Source organism: Zootermopsis nevadensis, unplaced genomic scaffold, assembly GCF_977971745.1.
Source record: "Zootermopsis nevadensis isolate Lab colony 2312 unplaced genomic scaffold, Znev_1.0 Znev_ptg000022l, whole genome shotgun sequence".
Lineage (NCBI taxonomy): Eukaryota > Metazoa > Arthropoda > Insecta > Blattodea > Termopsidae > Zootermopsis > Zootermopsis nevadensis.
The window spans coordinates 8,429,595-8,444,606 of NW_028259154.1; the positions used below are offsets into that span (position 1 = coordinate 8,429,595).

A 15,012-nucleotide genomic window follows, 5' to 3' on the forward strand; every position below is an offset into this window, starting at 1 on the left:
GGACGCAAACGAATCACCGGTAGCTAAAAATCCCAGCGTTATAGCTAACTTGATCGCAACAGGTATCGCTTCTCTGAAGTGAGTGTTCCTTTTTGCGACTTTCGGCGCGACTATTTCCAAAAGCGTGTTGAAGTTTGCTCTGGACATTCGTGTAAAGTTTCTAAATAGAACCTCTTCATCGACTTCCAAATCCTTCAGAATTCCAAAATTCCGTTTCTTTAAATAATCCTTCATCCATATGCGTCGCCGCCGTTGCTCTTTTCTTTTGCTTTCACCTGTGATAACTAAATATGCTGCACTTTTGCCCATAAGTAAAGTTGCATCTGCCATGTTCCTCTCTCCTGTTCAGAAGAATTGCCTGACAAATGGCAGCATAGTGTAGACAGCTAGGGGCACATTCACCAAAGGCATGCCGTAAACGAATGTTGAAAACGAAAGCGCACGAGTGTAGACATAGCTTTAGACTATTAGGAATATTTCTGTGTGCAGCTTATTCCATGTAGTTTACAAATCAACCTATTCCAATACCAGGTTTATTTACTGTAATTGCTTGGATATGGAATGTTACTGTTTACAGCTCTGATACTAGGTTATGGCTCATCTTCGTACTTGAAGTGGTACGGGTGATATCTCTGTAGGTTTTAGTTGTAATGCAAATGTCTAACAATATTGTGGGGAATTGTCTGTGTAGTGGGTGAAAAAATGACATGGTGCTCTGTTGACCTTGATTATAATACAGGTACATTTGAACTGCTGGCTTTACACTTTTGGACCCCACAAGAAATGAAGGAATTATAGAAAAATTGAAAGTCGAACCAGTCTTTAAATTTATTCAGAATTATCATGCCAATTGAAAAGATCACGTTGAAAGAATGGACTCTGATAGTCCCAAACCAACTTCTGAACTACAGATCGAATGGAAAGAGAAACCTGGGAAGACCGGTAAAAAGATGGAATGAAACCGTAACAGTCCACTTGGCCTAATACTTGATGAATATGATCATGACATTTTAATTGCAAAAACGGATGGGATGGCAGCTTACTGGGCAATGGTTTTGGAATTACTAGGAAATTTGTAGTGTTAATGGGGGGTTTTCAGGGTTAGGTAATTGGATGGCTGTAAACGTTATTGCCGACTTTGCCCTCGTTATCTGTGGGTTCCTCGATTTTACCGTCTGTTTGCTGGTATAGGTTTAGTATAGCTGTGGATAGATGGAAGCAAAATACAAACGTGACGTCCGACGCCAAGTGCGTTGCCAACTTGTAACTAATTGTTACCGATCTCAAAAAATGTGTTTTGGATAGGAACATATCGGGAGGGCCTGTATGTTCGTGGCTTTCATCTGTGGTGTATATCAATGGCCGTAGGCCAATAACAAAATAAAAGAAGCCATAGCGAGAAGAAACGAAACTTTCAGGTGTGTGTTGCAGATGTTTTCAAGTTTGTGGCTTACGAAATGTCCCCCCAACGTTTTAGTTGGTGTCCAACACTGCCATTCCTTTACAGTTGTAATTGTGATTGGGCGATGGTGTGAACAATACAGTGTTGGACGTCAAAAATAGTGTATTTATCCCTCGTAGAGTCTTATGAAAAGTACACAATCTTTTATACTACACATATTTCTGTATTGCTCGAGTTATAGAATAGAATAGACGATAAAAGTTAACAGAACAGTACAAACAACTGTACTATATGTACAGAATTTTAGAATAAATTATGCAGAATTGGGAATGTAAATATAGATAGTTAATTCAGTTACCACGTTCATTTTCCCATTTGCATTTGTAAAATAACGTGATGGCCTAATTTCAAAGTACACCACGCATATATTTCATGTTATGAACTGTGAAAGACCCAGTAACAACACAACCTTTTTAATATTTTGAATAATTTTTGACAGCCTACTGAACACCAGAAACAGCATCTTGTTCGTATGAGCAACATACAGCATCATCTTTGTTTACTTTCTCTTTCAGTTTTCTCAGTATTCTTTAATGTTGACATTGGTTTTTTACAACCAACCTGTCCGCATGTATTTTGTATAGGTATATCTTTTTATCAGAAGTTGGTCCCATATTATTTGAAGAACAAAGACAGTACCTTTTGAGTTGTTAAAATCTGCTTTTACTTCTTGTAGCAGCATACATTTACAGTAGGAATGATGCAACATGAGTTCTAATAGTTCAGGTATTCTGAACCTTTTCTAGACCAAGGGCTACATTGATCCTTGCTTATTGACTTGCAGGCTGCAAGGTTGTAAATTACAATTTATTGAAACTTCACGTCACTTATTAACAATGTAAAATCTAACTTTCTTACAATTGCAACTAGTTAACCGCTTTTGCTTGTTTATCTTTTAATATCAGGTTTAATTTAATGTTGGTACAGTTTGCAAGCATCCCTCCATGTGCTTATCAGTAAGACACATGAGGTTCTTCATTAAATTAATCACTTGGTCACAATGATATGTACTGCTCAATATCAATAGCTTAACAGAGCATATTTCCTTGTACCAGGTAACTATTTTTCATCATATATGATGACACAGTTTTACAGTAGATATATGCAGGCTTCACAGAGCACATTGGTAGGCCTCTTGTTGATAACACTGATTTTCACACTGATTTCCCAAGATTCTTTGTGCAAAATGCATACAGCTTTGCTCTGCCTTGTCCTGTACCATCACTTCGTTTTAATTTATGTTAACATAGGACAAAAGTAAAGTCTTCAATTGCAGTCTTTTGTTTTGGAATGCTATATTCAGTTTTTGACCAGATTATATAACTTATCTTAGCTTAGCATGTTGTTAGCATTTAAAACTGGCAGTGCTTTAATGCTAGGGCTATACATTCATTCAGAATTTTCATATAAGGTGTTATACACAAGGAATTTATGGGTTATATGGTTGATTGATGTTTGATTTTGCATATTTGTAGTTCTCAGGTAGAACATTGTATGTTCCAGGACATTTGTTCTCACAGTATTTCTTTCTTTTCTAGATGTGGTTTTGTTAGATTAGGTTAGGTAATTTTATCACTAGAGGAACCAGAAATGTATTCTGACCTTTTACACCTGTAACTACATGGAGCAGATTTTTATTTTATTTTTGAGTAATAGTCATGCAGTGAATAAAGAAATATCCCATTTCTTGTGGAACCCAAAGGTTTCTTACCATTTTTATATGAGTCTGCCATTGGTTCCTGTCATATGAATCTGGTCCATTCCCTTCTACTGTATTTTGTTTAAATTCATTTGGATATCATTTTCCCTTGCATGCCTTGGCTTTCCAAATTGTCTTTTACCTTCAGGTTTTTCGAGCATATTTTGTATGCATTTTTCAACTCCCCTATGCTTGCCACCTCCCGTCCTCATCTTTCTTGACTTGATTCCATTGGTATTTGGTGAGGCGCACATATTCTTGTTTTGAATAAAATCTTCCAGCTCATCATATATTAATTCAGACTTAATGATGATTAATAAAATACGTCTCCAAATATTATCAGCACTCAGAATATAAATACTGTATGAAAACAAACACTTTACTCATTCTGACCTACTGTATACATTACTTAGCTCATCCAGAAATAAACATGCTCAAACTTTTTACAATTGCAAGTTTAAGTTTATAGCAAACTTTGCATCTTTCATAAGTGTGGTCACAAGACTTTTCTTTTGCAGACATGAGGGCAAAGACAACTTTGAAATTGGTGGTTGTATACCTATGTGCACATATTTTATTGTTCACTACAATTTTAATTACTGTAGAATCTGTACAGAATTCTCTACATAGGTTATTATTGGGAAATAGTGTGGATGAGGTGTCTGGTTTCATGTTGTGTCAGTATGTCTACACCTTTATTATAGTAAGTGCTGTTTCTTTCTTCAGTTGAACAATTTTATATACATTTTGGATATTGCACCATGGAATATGATGAATGGTACCATAAACTTTTTACATGCAGTTGACTGTTTATTTATGTGTTTGTATCAGATGGCTGTTGCCTTTCTTTTGCAGTTACTCAGAGGTTTTATGAAACTTTTTTAAATTTTTTTATTTAGTATATTGTCATATTGAGCCATTTACTATCTTTCTGAAAAGACAAAGGGGCCTAGCCAACTGCTCACAAAGGAAAAAAGAGTGAATCAGTCACCTTCATCTAGTGTTGAGCGTAGAACATGTGGACCTTCCTCTCCATACAACTCACATATTTAATGAGATGGTTCTTATGGATAGAGATAACTCTACATTTTAAATGCTAAATTTGGTCTGATATTAACCACATTTTTTACTATGAAGTTTTAGCCACTTTTGTAAATAAAAGATGATGACAAAATCCAGTAAGAGTAAAATACAAGACAGAATAATTTATCTGAGTATATAGATCATAGAACCTCAGTGGTATTCCCACACACACACACAGAAACAGACAGACACACACAACTAAGCATAATATAAGATGCTCTGAAGGGTTAAAGATAGTTTATGAAGCACTGTTGATTCATGTGTTTTGCACAGTGACAGAAATAACTAATTTTAGAGGAATATTACACCCCCCCCCCCCAACATAACAGACAGTGAAGTCTCACTTCCTCATTCAAGATTTCTGCCATAGCAGTATGTTTTATTTGAGATTTAGTTAGTGTGTAGTTTCTTTGTATATGTTAGCACTTGGACTAAATAGAATCTGGAAGGTTTCTTGCTGTGTGGAACTGGAAAGACTACTTACATTTACAGGTAGCATTATAATTTGTTACAGTTTATGCCTTGTGTTACAACACAGAACATTAGAACTGTTTATAGAGCACCTTGAAGGTCAAAAAAGTTACAGGATAAAATCATGTATGTCCAAACAAAATGGCAGGAGCAGGACTGCAGTCTTATGAGATAAAATGTCAGTATGCTGTGTAAGTGTTGGTCTGTAGACTGTCATTGAAAGATGGCAGCAAAAGAAGTGTTACCAGGTCATCTTGCATTGTCTGACAAGCAACATTTTCTGCGGTATAATTAAATGCCATGATGTTCATCACCAACAGACAATGTGATAATGGACTCTGATGTCTCTAATGTGCATGGAACATAACAGTGAACATAATAACCCCAGTGGGCATTAGTTTTTTGGTAATCAGTGAACTTTTATCATAATTTTTAATGTTACAGGTTCTAAATGGCTGCACCAAATTTGACACGGTTAACGAGAAATGTGAAGAAGCTGGAGAAACCTCGTCCTCTGAAGATTTCAGGGAACTCTAATCGCCTTTCCACCATTGATGGCAGACTAAATTCTGGCAAGTGGAATGATTGGTGTATTAAACCATTTTTCATCCTCTGTCAGGAGGTTCCAGGCATTTTATTTTTCTTGGATAGGTCAATGTCTGAAGACTTCTACACTATCTGTATGAATTTTCTCCCACATTATGTTTGCATGCATAGTCTTTGTTTATCTTTGCTATTTACATTTTTGACATCTCTTCTAGTAGTGCATACACTGGAATAGCAGAAGGCATATCAGACTCTTTTATTCTTTACCCAAATTCACCTTTTAGACTGATTGGATGATGTGTGTTCAGTGTATTAATTTATTTTTAGTCTTGGTATAAGTGTCATATTCACATGTCTTGATCCTTAGAAATGAATTCTGTTTCCCAGTCTTTAAATATGCAGCACAGGTGTGAGGCTGCTGTAATTGCTCTTTCACTTGCTGCAGAAATGCAGCTACAATTTCATCTCTCCCTGCCAGCTTAAATGGTTCAAATGTTTTTATTGGTTCATTTGAACTTTGATTAGTTGATAACCCATCTGAACATATTCCAGCTTCCCTCTTATCTTTGTTTTTCTGTACATCCAGGAATGGTTGTCCTTGTCAATCTACTGATTAGTCACATTTGAATCTAGAAAATGGACCCTGTGTAATTCTTCCAGAGTCTCCATTCCAGTCTGAGTATACTGACCATCAGGTACCTTGCTTATTCTGCTGGTAACATGTTTTGCCATGATTTTCATAAGTGACACTGCTTGGTTCATCTTCAACCTCTTTATAGTACCTCTTCTATGAGGATCATCATTATTCCATATTCCAGAAGCATCCATTTACCTGCTCTTTTCTCCCTGTTAAATAGCCTTCTTTTTTTACTGTCAGGCCACAATTCTTTATTCCACCAAGGCACATTCCTTGGAAAATGAGCAGTCCTGCTGGATGGACAGTTTCAGTGATAAGGTGACCTGTTGCAACTGATGACATCCAACTCTTTATCCTGCACCCAGCCATTGGTTTGTGGCATAACTTTAATATTTACTCTTAGGTCTTGTCTTTGGTTTTTGTGGAGTTATTAAAATTAGCTCTGTCAGTTTTCTGCTGTATGTGAAAGCATATGAAGGTATCTGACAGTAAGGGCCCTTCAGTACATCCCATTCATTCTTTAGGTTTCCTCCTTTTTTGGTCCCTGGTGTTAAACAAATTGCTACTGCTAATTGTTCAAATGCAGGTTTGTTGTGTTGAGTGAAAATACTCGGGTTTCAAATTACCAAATATTTCATTAAGCTTTCTCCTCTTTAGTTGGTTCTGTTGTTCTTTCACATGATATAATGTACATTGGCATCACAAGCAGTGATGATGAGTAGCTTTCTTGTGCTACTACAGTAGCAAGTAATATATCTCATCATCATGGTTGGCGGTTCATGTGTATCATAGAGAAGGTATGCTGAGTTTGCTATGAGTTCCTTTTCACTTCCTCCAGTCATGTATGTAGTTATTACCTTTGTTATGTCCCTGAAACTGAGCTCCTGCAGAGATAATGCATTACTCTGATTCCTGATAAAACCAGTGGGTATCAAAGAGTTCAGTGGAGAATTTATTCCCATAGTTCCACTTAATCCTGTTTTTTGGCCCCCATGAACCTGGGGTTCCTGAATAAGTGCTGTGACTATCTTTCCCAAAGCAGGTGTCTTCTATGGTGTGAATTAATTTGAATGAATTTCATGGTAAAATTTTTTTACTCCCCCCCATTATTGTGTATGGAGTCTGCTTATATCCCCTCCCCTTGGTTTACTTCCCCATATAAGTGAAAGGTAGGAATATGATGAGGTGCTGCTTGGTATTCCAAGGGGATGATTAGTGACACTGTCATCACTATTTCAGTGCCTTGCAGCCATCAGCATGATTCCTCACTCCTTGGCTTCAGTGGGTCAGAGCTCTGTTGTCATCCCAAGAGACATTACCAAAAAACAAATTTCAGTTTAATGAAAATTAGTCTTTAAGTATGTTTTTTACTAAGTTGATTCTATTGGCCAGTTCTCTTGGTGAGTGTGTGTTGTAAAGAGCACTCCAGTTTTCTTGGTGTGGATTTTACATTCATTCCATCCTACTTATTTTCCTTCAATATATTCTGAATACATTGTTCCCAATTTTTGTCTAGATATTCATGTGGTCTAAGGTAATGTTTCAGTTCATCTTATTTACATGTCTTTACTATCTAAAATATGAACTTTCTGGAATTTCTTTAAGTAATTTAACACCAAAATTAATTCTTACTGTTTGCTTCCTAATTTTATCCATTCAAGTTTTCTTTTATGTTCATATGTAATTTCGAGTTATTGTAATTGGCTTAGATGTTTCATTGTCAATTACCACAATTCAAAGTTAAGGCATTTTAAGAATGCAAGTTCTCAATAAAGTGATGCATACTTGTTTGGCCATGAATTTAATTTGTTCCTAGGGAACATGTACAACAAATATCTTAAGTACAGAAATTTTGGATGAAATTGAAATTAAGTATTGTTGATGTGTATATGTGTAATAATTATGGTGGTATACATCTGCACATTGTGCTAACACTATTAAATAAAGAAAATGGAAATATGGCATTAATGTAAGTTTAAATAATGAAGAATATTTTATTCTGTAAATTTATTGGGTTACTTCTTTTGAGGTCTTAAGATGTAGCTCCCCCTTTGCTCACATTTGAGCACTGCAATTTTTTAAGATACCACTTTGCATATGGATATTGTGTGTTTAGAGACTGACCAAAACATTTTAATAATAGCTATAAATTAACAACAGGAATGAAGACAGTGCCATGCAGAAAGAGCAAAATACATTGCCATCACTAATAATTCTTTGCACACTTCCAGTGCTTATATTGCATGCCTTAACAGTAAATTCTTGCGCTTTGTGTGGACTGGCATGGTGGTGTCTGCTTCATGCTTGAAGTAACTGAATACCTTAAACACTGATTACCTGAGCTAGCATACAGCAAGTGACTTAAGCTGACTAGCTGACAGAGACATGTGAAGATGGATGCACAGAAGCATCCAAAACTGAGCTGCCATCACTTGTGTTAGTCAGAAAAACAATCATCACAGCTTAAAAGTGTATGGTATGGATATGTTTACCTTTCTGAATTTATAGATTATTTCTGTGGTGCCATTGAATGATGACATGTAGAAATGTTCATTGAAACTTTTGGACAGTGGACATGTCCCTTATGCATTTATATGTTGTATGAATATTGACATAAATATATGCTTTTCTTCCAGTTGAGGACATTATGGCCCTAGCTGACAGTGTCTCAATGCACTTAGCAAATGCCAATTTTGATCAAATGCTGCGTGTAAACATCATATCAATATGTAACAGCCTGAAGCTGTTTGGACAACAGCTGGAAACAATTTATAAAGGTACAGTTAACACCCTAGGTCAATTAATTTGTTACACGTTGAGCAGTATGTTGATGGTAATAACATAAAATGAGCTTATGCATTTCCTTCTGTATCAGATCAGCTGGATAGGATATTTGTAGCATTTCGTAATGGGTGCAGAGATGAACGTCTGGATTACCTGTCTAGAGTCCATTTGTTGGAAGCCATTGAACTGCGAGCTTCCAACTGGCAGGGATGTGACAATCTTATAGCATACTACAAGGCAAAGACTTCAATCGAGGTAAATTTTCAGTTACTGTTATCATTATCATCATCATAAATTAACTAACTAACTCCCTGGTAGCAAAACCCACAGGTTCAACACCAACAACACCAAAGCCTGCCACCGAACCCTGAGGCAACTCCATCAATTTGCCATCCTCACAGCCCACTTACCTAAGATCCATCTTGATGTTATCCTCTCATCTCCTTCTTGGTCTGTTCAGTGGTCGTTTTCCAGGATTACCTACCAAAATCCTATATGCACCCCTTCCCCCCCCCCCCCCCATGCATGCTACATGTCTAGCCCGCCATAGCCTCCTAGATTTCACTATCCTCACTGTGCTATATAACCCATACAATTTGCGCAGCTCCTCGTTGTGCAGTATTCTAAGTTCTCTACTTATTTCATCCCTCTTCAGTCCAGATATCCTCTTGAGAACTCTGTTTACATACAGTTGTAATCTACGTTCTTCCTTCAAAGTAAGAGGCCATGTTTGACAACCATACAAGACATCCAGCAAAATTATTGTTTTATATATCCTGATCTTCAGTGTTTGGATAGTAAACAAGATGATAGCAGTTTTTGAATTGAATGAAAATAAGCATTTCTTGAATGTATTCTACTCCTAATTTCATCATGGACTTTTTTCCCTATTTATTGTTGTTCCCAGATACTTAAATTTTGAAACATCTAAAAATGATGTGTTACTTATAATTATGTTCTTCCATTGTTGATGATGATCCTGTATTATGCCCATGTATTTAGTTTTGTCTACATTTACTTCTAGGCTTATTCCTTGATAGCCTGTAGAAGGATCATCATAAATTATGCATGATCAACTCATTTGCTTAAATAGCTTGCAATCAGAGCCTATTAGTAGATCACTTGCAATTCACCAGTCTCATATTTGACCAAGTAGTTTGTTTGTGTCCCATTAGTTTGTAGCAGGTGCTGTAGATTATTGTAAACCAAATCTTTGGGCTGTAACAGCATACGAAAACAAAAATTACTCGCTCGCCGAGACCAGCTACAGCCACCGAACACGGGATCAATAGCTAAGTGCAAGTTCTACTTCTGTGAGTAACAGCATCTAGTGCAGTGTCACTTCAAATATTTTGTCAAATACCCTTTTCAATTTTAATTCTGAATCCAGTTTGAACCATTTGACTAAATGTATTAATTTCCCTGATGCCACTGATGGTGACCTCTTGAGGTCGAAACGCGTATGGCAATAGTGTCTTATTATAGTGTTAATAGTTGTTGGTTTGCTTACTCTATATTTTAATAAATATAGGTTGTGAGGGCATGGAGTGAATTTAGCAGACCCAGGATAAGTTCCAGTGGCAGACCCTTATGGACCTTTAGGTTGAATACAAGCTGGGAATTTCTTGATAAATAGAGTGATTATAAAGTTCTCAAGTAACACCATGTACCATGAACTTATGTAACTGTGGATGGGGGGATATCCTCTGAGTACAGAAAGCTGTCAGTCTATGACTAATTTGATGCTGGTCTTAAAATTCTAGTTACTGTAAATGGGTATTTAACATAGACAAAAAAATTGCTATTTACAGCTAGCAACTCTTTTTGTTGATTCTCTTTAAACATCTAAATATTTTGAGCTGAACACTGCCATTTTTTACTGCTCTGTACTTCCCATTTTTGAATGATGTGATTGGGTGAGAAAGATAACATGAAGTTTCAGGTTTGGAAGATGATGGCAATGCACAGCTTTGTTACAGTCCTCAGCTCCTTGGAAGATGGATATGTTTGACATCTCTTACAGGATAATTTGGGAGAAGTCTGCCTAACTTTGTGGGCAGGGCCATACTTAGGCACCAGCCTGGGGCCCCCAATAAAGTTAATTTTGACAAAAGTAAAAAGAATCACAAATTTTACTACATACAAATTACAATGATAAATATCAGGGTCATGCAAAAGTACTTCAGGCCCGGGTTCAAGAAGAAATCGGCGACCCCTTACTTATTTGAGATAAAATATTAAATCGCGTTGCAATGAGTGAACCAAGTTGGGAGACCTGGCCACCCCAAATATTTCCTTTTGTCTTATTGTGTGGAGGTTTCTGTATTTCTGTGGCAACCAATGAAAAAATTATATTATTATTTCTAATTAAAAATATTAAACGTTTTGTGCTTTATTGATCGGAGCCCCAGTACGCCGCACTCAGCGCAGCCCCCCCCCCCTTTTGCATGGCTCTGATAAAGACGGTATTTTTTTTACAAAAAGAGGATGTGAAATGAACTACTTTTGAAAGAGTAGCGGACGCTGGTCATGAAAGTCAGAAACACGGCAATGGTAGTCGTTGCACTGACCACATGATGAACCCCCAAGGCCGTATGGCTGGCCATCATACCCTCACAGGCTATTGCGACACAGAGTTTAGTTTAGTATAGTTCTTTATATTTCGCAGTATTACAACATTTGTCTTCAAACAGATTGGTTAAAATAATTGTTTTTTTTTCTGATTATATATATATGTATGCTTTATATATATTTATACACACACACACACACACACACACACTCATGCTGACCACTCACCCCCATCTAGTGCCGAGGTCAAGGAAGAGAGGAGCTATACCTCCACTCACCCCAAACGCCTACATGGCGTATAGTGGGACAAACTTTACTTTACTTTTTACACACACACACACTCACTCTGGTATCTTTAAAGGGGGCCCCGCAATAGCTTAGGGCCTTGGGCCCAAAGATGTGTAAGTATGGTCCTGTTAGTGTGTACATTATTCAAGTGATTTAAGTAACTTGATCCTATTTGACATAAGTTTAATCATTGTAGTTTGGAAGTAAGTTAAAATTGTACCAGAAACTAGGTACTTTAATGAAACCTTTAGTAATAACTTAAAAGTTAATCTGAAATATTGTGTTTTTTTACAATTATTTCATAATGAAACATGTTAAAAATTGTGCAGTAACTCCATGTGAAACTAAAAGTGTTATTTCATAATGAAACACATATGAAAATTGTTAAAAGTGTTTGGCTGCAACTTGAATTCACATTTAAGCATGACATATCAAGAAGGTGGAGATTGATTCAGATTAATCTGTGGCATAAAACATTTTTTGAAGGAGAGCATTTCTGTTATCTGCAGCTCAGCATGTATTATGAGTAGTAAAGGAAGAGGAAAAAAACATAAGCAAAAATAGTGGATAACGACCTTGCTTAAACAACAAACAAAGCCAACATTGCTTGAAAACCTTAGTATGAATGGTGGAAGTGGGTTTTGAAATTTTATGACAAGCATTAGATATTGAATTGCTTGTGACTTTCTGTGGTGGTGTTGAAGAGTTCAGTGTTGCTAATGTAGATTTGATTGAACTTGTTCAGGTGCTGGCATTTGTGGTAGTACTGTTTAAATTGTGGGTTCTAGTGCAAGAAAGGTAGTTTAGAATAATGCACAATTAAAATATCAACATTTACTGCTGTTCACTTGGCATTCTTTTTGATTGTATTTGTTGTAGAATCAAGACATGCTGCCAGTACCTGATACACCAACACTTCTTTCTATGGCGTCTCCCTTACTTGGTACTTCGTCCTCCCCGACACAATCACAAGCATTGCTCCTGAGCTCTGGTGAGATTATAAAAACTTCAGGAAAATTTGCCAAGCCAACCAAGATACCAGGCAAGAATTACTGCAAGGATGAGGTTGTGATCCGCAATTCAGACTCTGGGAAAGGTTAGTATCATATGCTTTTTCTTTTCCTTATGATACTGGGACAAATCATTGTATCTATAATTCAACTACTAATAAGTAGTTGAAATAATGTAGTATTATTGAAAGGAAATACATTTACAACTTTTGATTTTATAGCGGTCAGTTTTCACTGTAAAGTCGTCTGGGTATCACATTTCATTTAACCCTGGAGGCAGCAAGATACCGTGAAACTTCTGTAATCTTCAGCATTTTGATATTGTGTGATACCCAGGACACACTACATTGAAAGTAATTTGACTTTTATGAATGAAACTAGTTTGTTACAATATGTCATGTGTACTGTGCTTTGTTTGTTTTGGGAGCTCAGATATATACTCAGAATTTGTTTTTTATGAGTTAATATCTGTGTTTACAGGACAGCAACACCGGCATTTGACCTCTTTGCCTTAATGTGAAATCAAGCAGACCACAATTTTTGGTCTTTGCTCTTTATGCAGAAGCTAAGGCTTATGTTAGGCCATGCCATAGCACAGGCAGTTAGCTGCCAACTTCTCACCACAGAAGCCTGGGTTTGATCCCAGGGTTTCCACATGGAACTTGTGGTAGACATAGTGCCACTGGTGCAGGTTTTTCTTCTAATCCTTTGGTTTTCCTCTGTCAGTATCATTCCACCACTGCTCCTTGTTAACCCCAGTATCATCTGGGGGGTGGACAATGACCCCTATTAGTTTCTGCAGTTCTTCAGAGACATAGCCTCACAGTGGGTTGTGTTGATGTTCTGTATTGTCTTGTCAAGAACCAAGGTTCTCTGCATCATATGGTGATCTGTGTTACAGAGAGGTTCATGTATGATTTGATTGCATATTTTAATATAAAAATTCATTATTACTTGGTCTACCATAATATAAAGAATTTAACTTCATGAAAAATTCAGTATGTGCATATTGATTAGTGAATGTTTCATTCTTCAATATATTTATAGAAAATAAGTAATTCCTTTTAATCCTTTCTGGTCCAATGTTTAGGCAGCTTTAGCGCTCAGGTCTGATACTAAAGTATTCTTATTTGGGTGGACTACGTGTTTGATAGTTGTCACAATTTGTCCAAGGGAAACTCACATTTGTCAGTGGAAATCTTTGTATTCTACTTGATACAAATTACTTCAAAACAAATCAGTTAAGTCAGTCCCATTGCAAAAGGTATTTTCACATTATTAACCTTTATTATGTAGGGAAAAGTGATTTAAATCCACATACTATTTGGCTGCAAGACAGCCTTTCTGTCTGTGGTTGACAGTTTAGCAGTATGTGTAGAGCTGGACTGCACATAAGATGTGATACAGGGATGATGAAGGTTAATTTGAACTAGACTAATACAACATACGAAAAGAAATTTGGACCGAGAAGTTTTATTGACTGTTTTGCTGGAAAGCAGGCAAGGATCTAGTTCTATTATAGTCCAAATACAAGGTAGATGAAATCAGGATATCCTGAAGTAAAGTTTCACTGTGTAGATGGACTCATTTAAAAAGTGTACTTTGATGTTTTCTTAATATGGTGTAGTGATGGGCATCAAAGGACGACGTGTTCATATGATTGAGGAGCTGAGCGAGACCATCATTTCATTTCAGCGAGGTAAAACCCCAACGTACGCTCGCTTTAGGTCTGACCAGAGTTATATAACAATTTGCATTGTGTTTTCTGTGGCATGGACTAATATAAATTGATTGTTGTTGAATGAGTTGGCTACTAGTGTATGTTGAACTAACATGACATCTATTGTGACTACTGTTTACTGCCTTCTAATTATGTGAATGTCCATATTGCTTAGTGTCTATTCAAACATCACAGTCAGAGTAGAATAATATTATGGCTTAAGTTAATTACCTAACTTTCGTATTACAAATCAGTCCCCCAGTATTATGTTTATCTTACAACAGTTTGATATTCTGCTAGAAGCAATCAATTGATTATATTTCTTGGAACTTTTTCTGAAAGATTTGTTTAAATAATATAATTACTAATGTCAGTGCCTGAGATTGCTTCCTTCTAACATCAACATTTATTTCTCTTTTGACTGATCATGGTGTCTGCAATGCAGACATCTTCATAAGAAACAAATTATTTCTTTTCCTCACATATATGGAACTAAATTGGCCAAGTTATTTTAAGGTGTATGGATGTGAGAAGTCTTTGAAATGTCTCCCTTTCTTAACTACTGCTGTGAACTTTGTTTTATTGTTACTTGAGTGAATTAGTAGCTTGTTGATATGGCCTATAATTGGGTACCTATGGCAAGGAATTAAAGTATATTTTCAATAATGGTAGAATATATGTGCTGAAATCTCAATTTAACACTTTGTTGAGGTACACTGGATTTGAATACTAAGTATAAAA

At 36.4% G+C, this 15,012-nt stretch overlaps 1 protein-coding gene across 6 annotated transcripts in view; it reads left to right on the forward strand.

Annotated features, from left to right (window-relative positions):
• Positions 1 to 1,252: 1,252 nt before the first annotated feature.
• Positions 1,253 to 15,012, forward strand: part of LOC110839615 (Eukaryotic translation initiation factor mextil) — a 39,178-nt gene continuing 25,418 nt past the window's right edge. For 4 of the 6 annotated variants that reach the window (XM_087354094.1, XM_087354098.1, XM_087354099.1 and 1 more), the window contains exons 1-6: positions 1,253 to 1,418; positions 5,160 to 5,287; positions 8,535 to 8,675; positions 8,774 to 8,937; positions 12,421 to 12,637; positions 14,179 to 14,250. In XM_087354094.1, coding sequence (XP_087210220.1) covers positions 5,167 to 5,287; positions 8,535 to 8,675; positions 8,774 to 8,937; positions 12,421 to 12,637; positions 14,179 to 14,250 — 715 coding nt within the window. In that variant the 5' untranslated portion in view covers positions 1,253 to 1,418; positions 5,160 to 5,166. Of the gene's footprint in view, positions 1,419 to 1,475; positions 1,595 to 5,159; positions 5,288 to 8,534; positions 8,676 to 8,773; positions 8,938 to 12,420; positions 12,638 to 14,178; positions 14,251 to 15,012 lie in introns of those variants that run through there. The other 2 variants (XM_087354095.1, XM_087354096.1) reach the window with 2 other exon arrangements.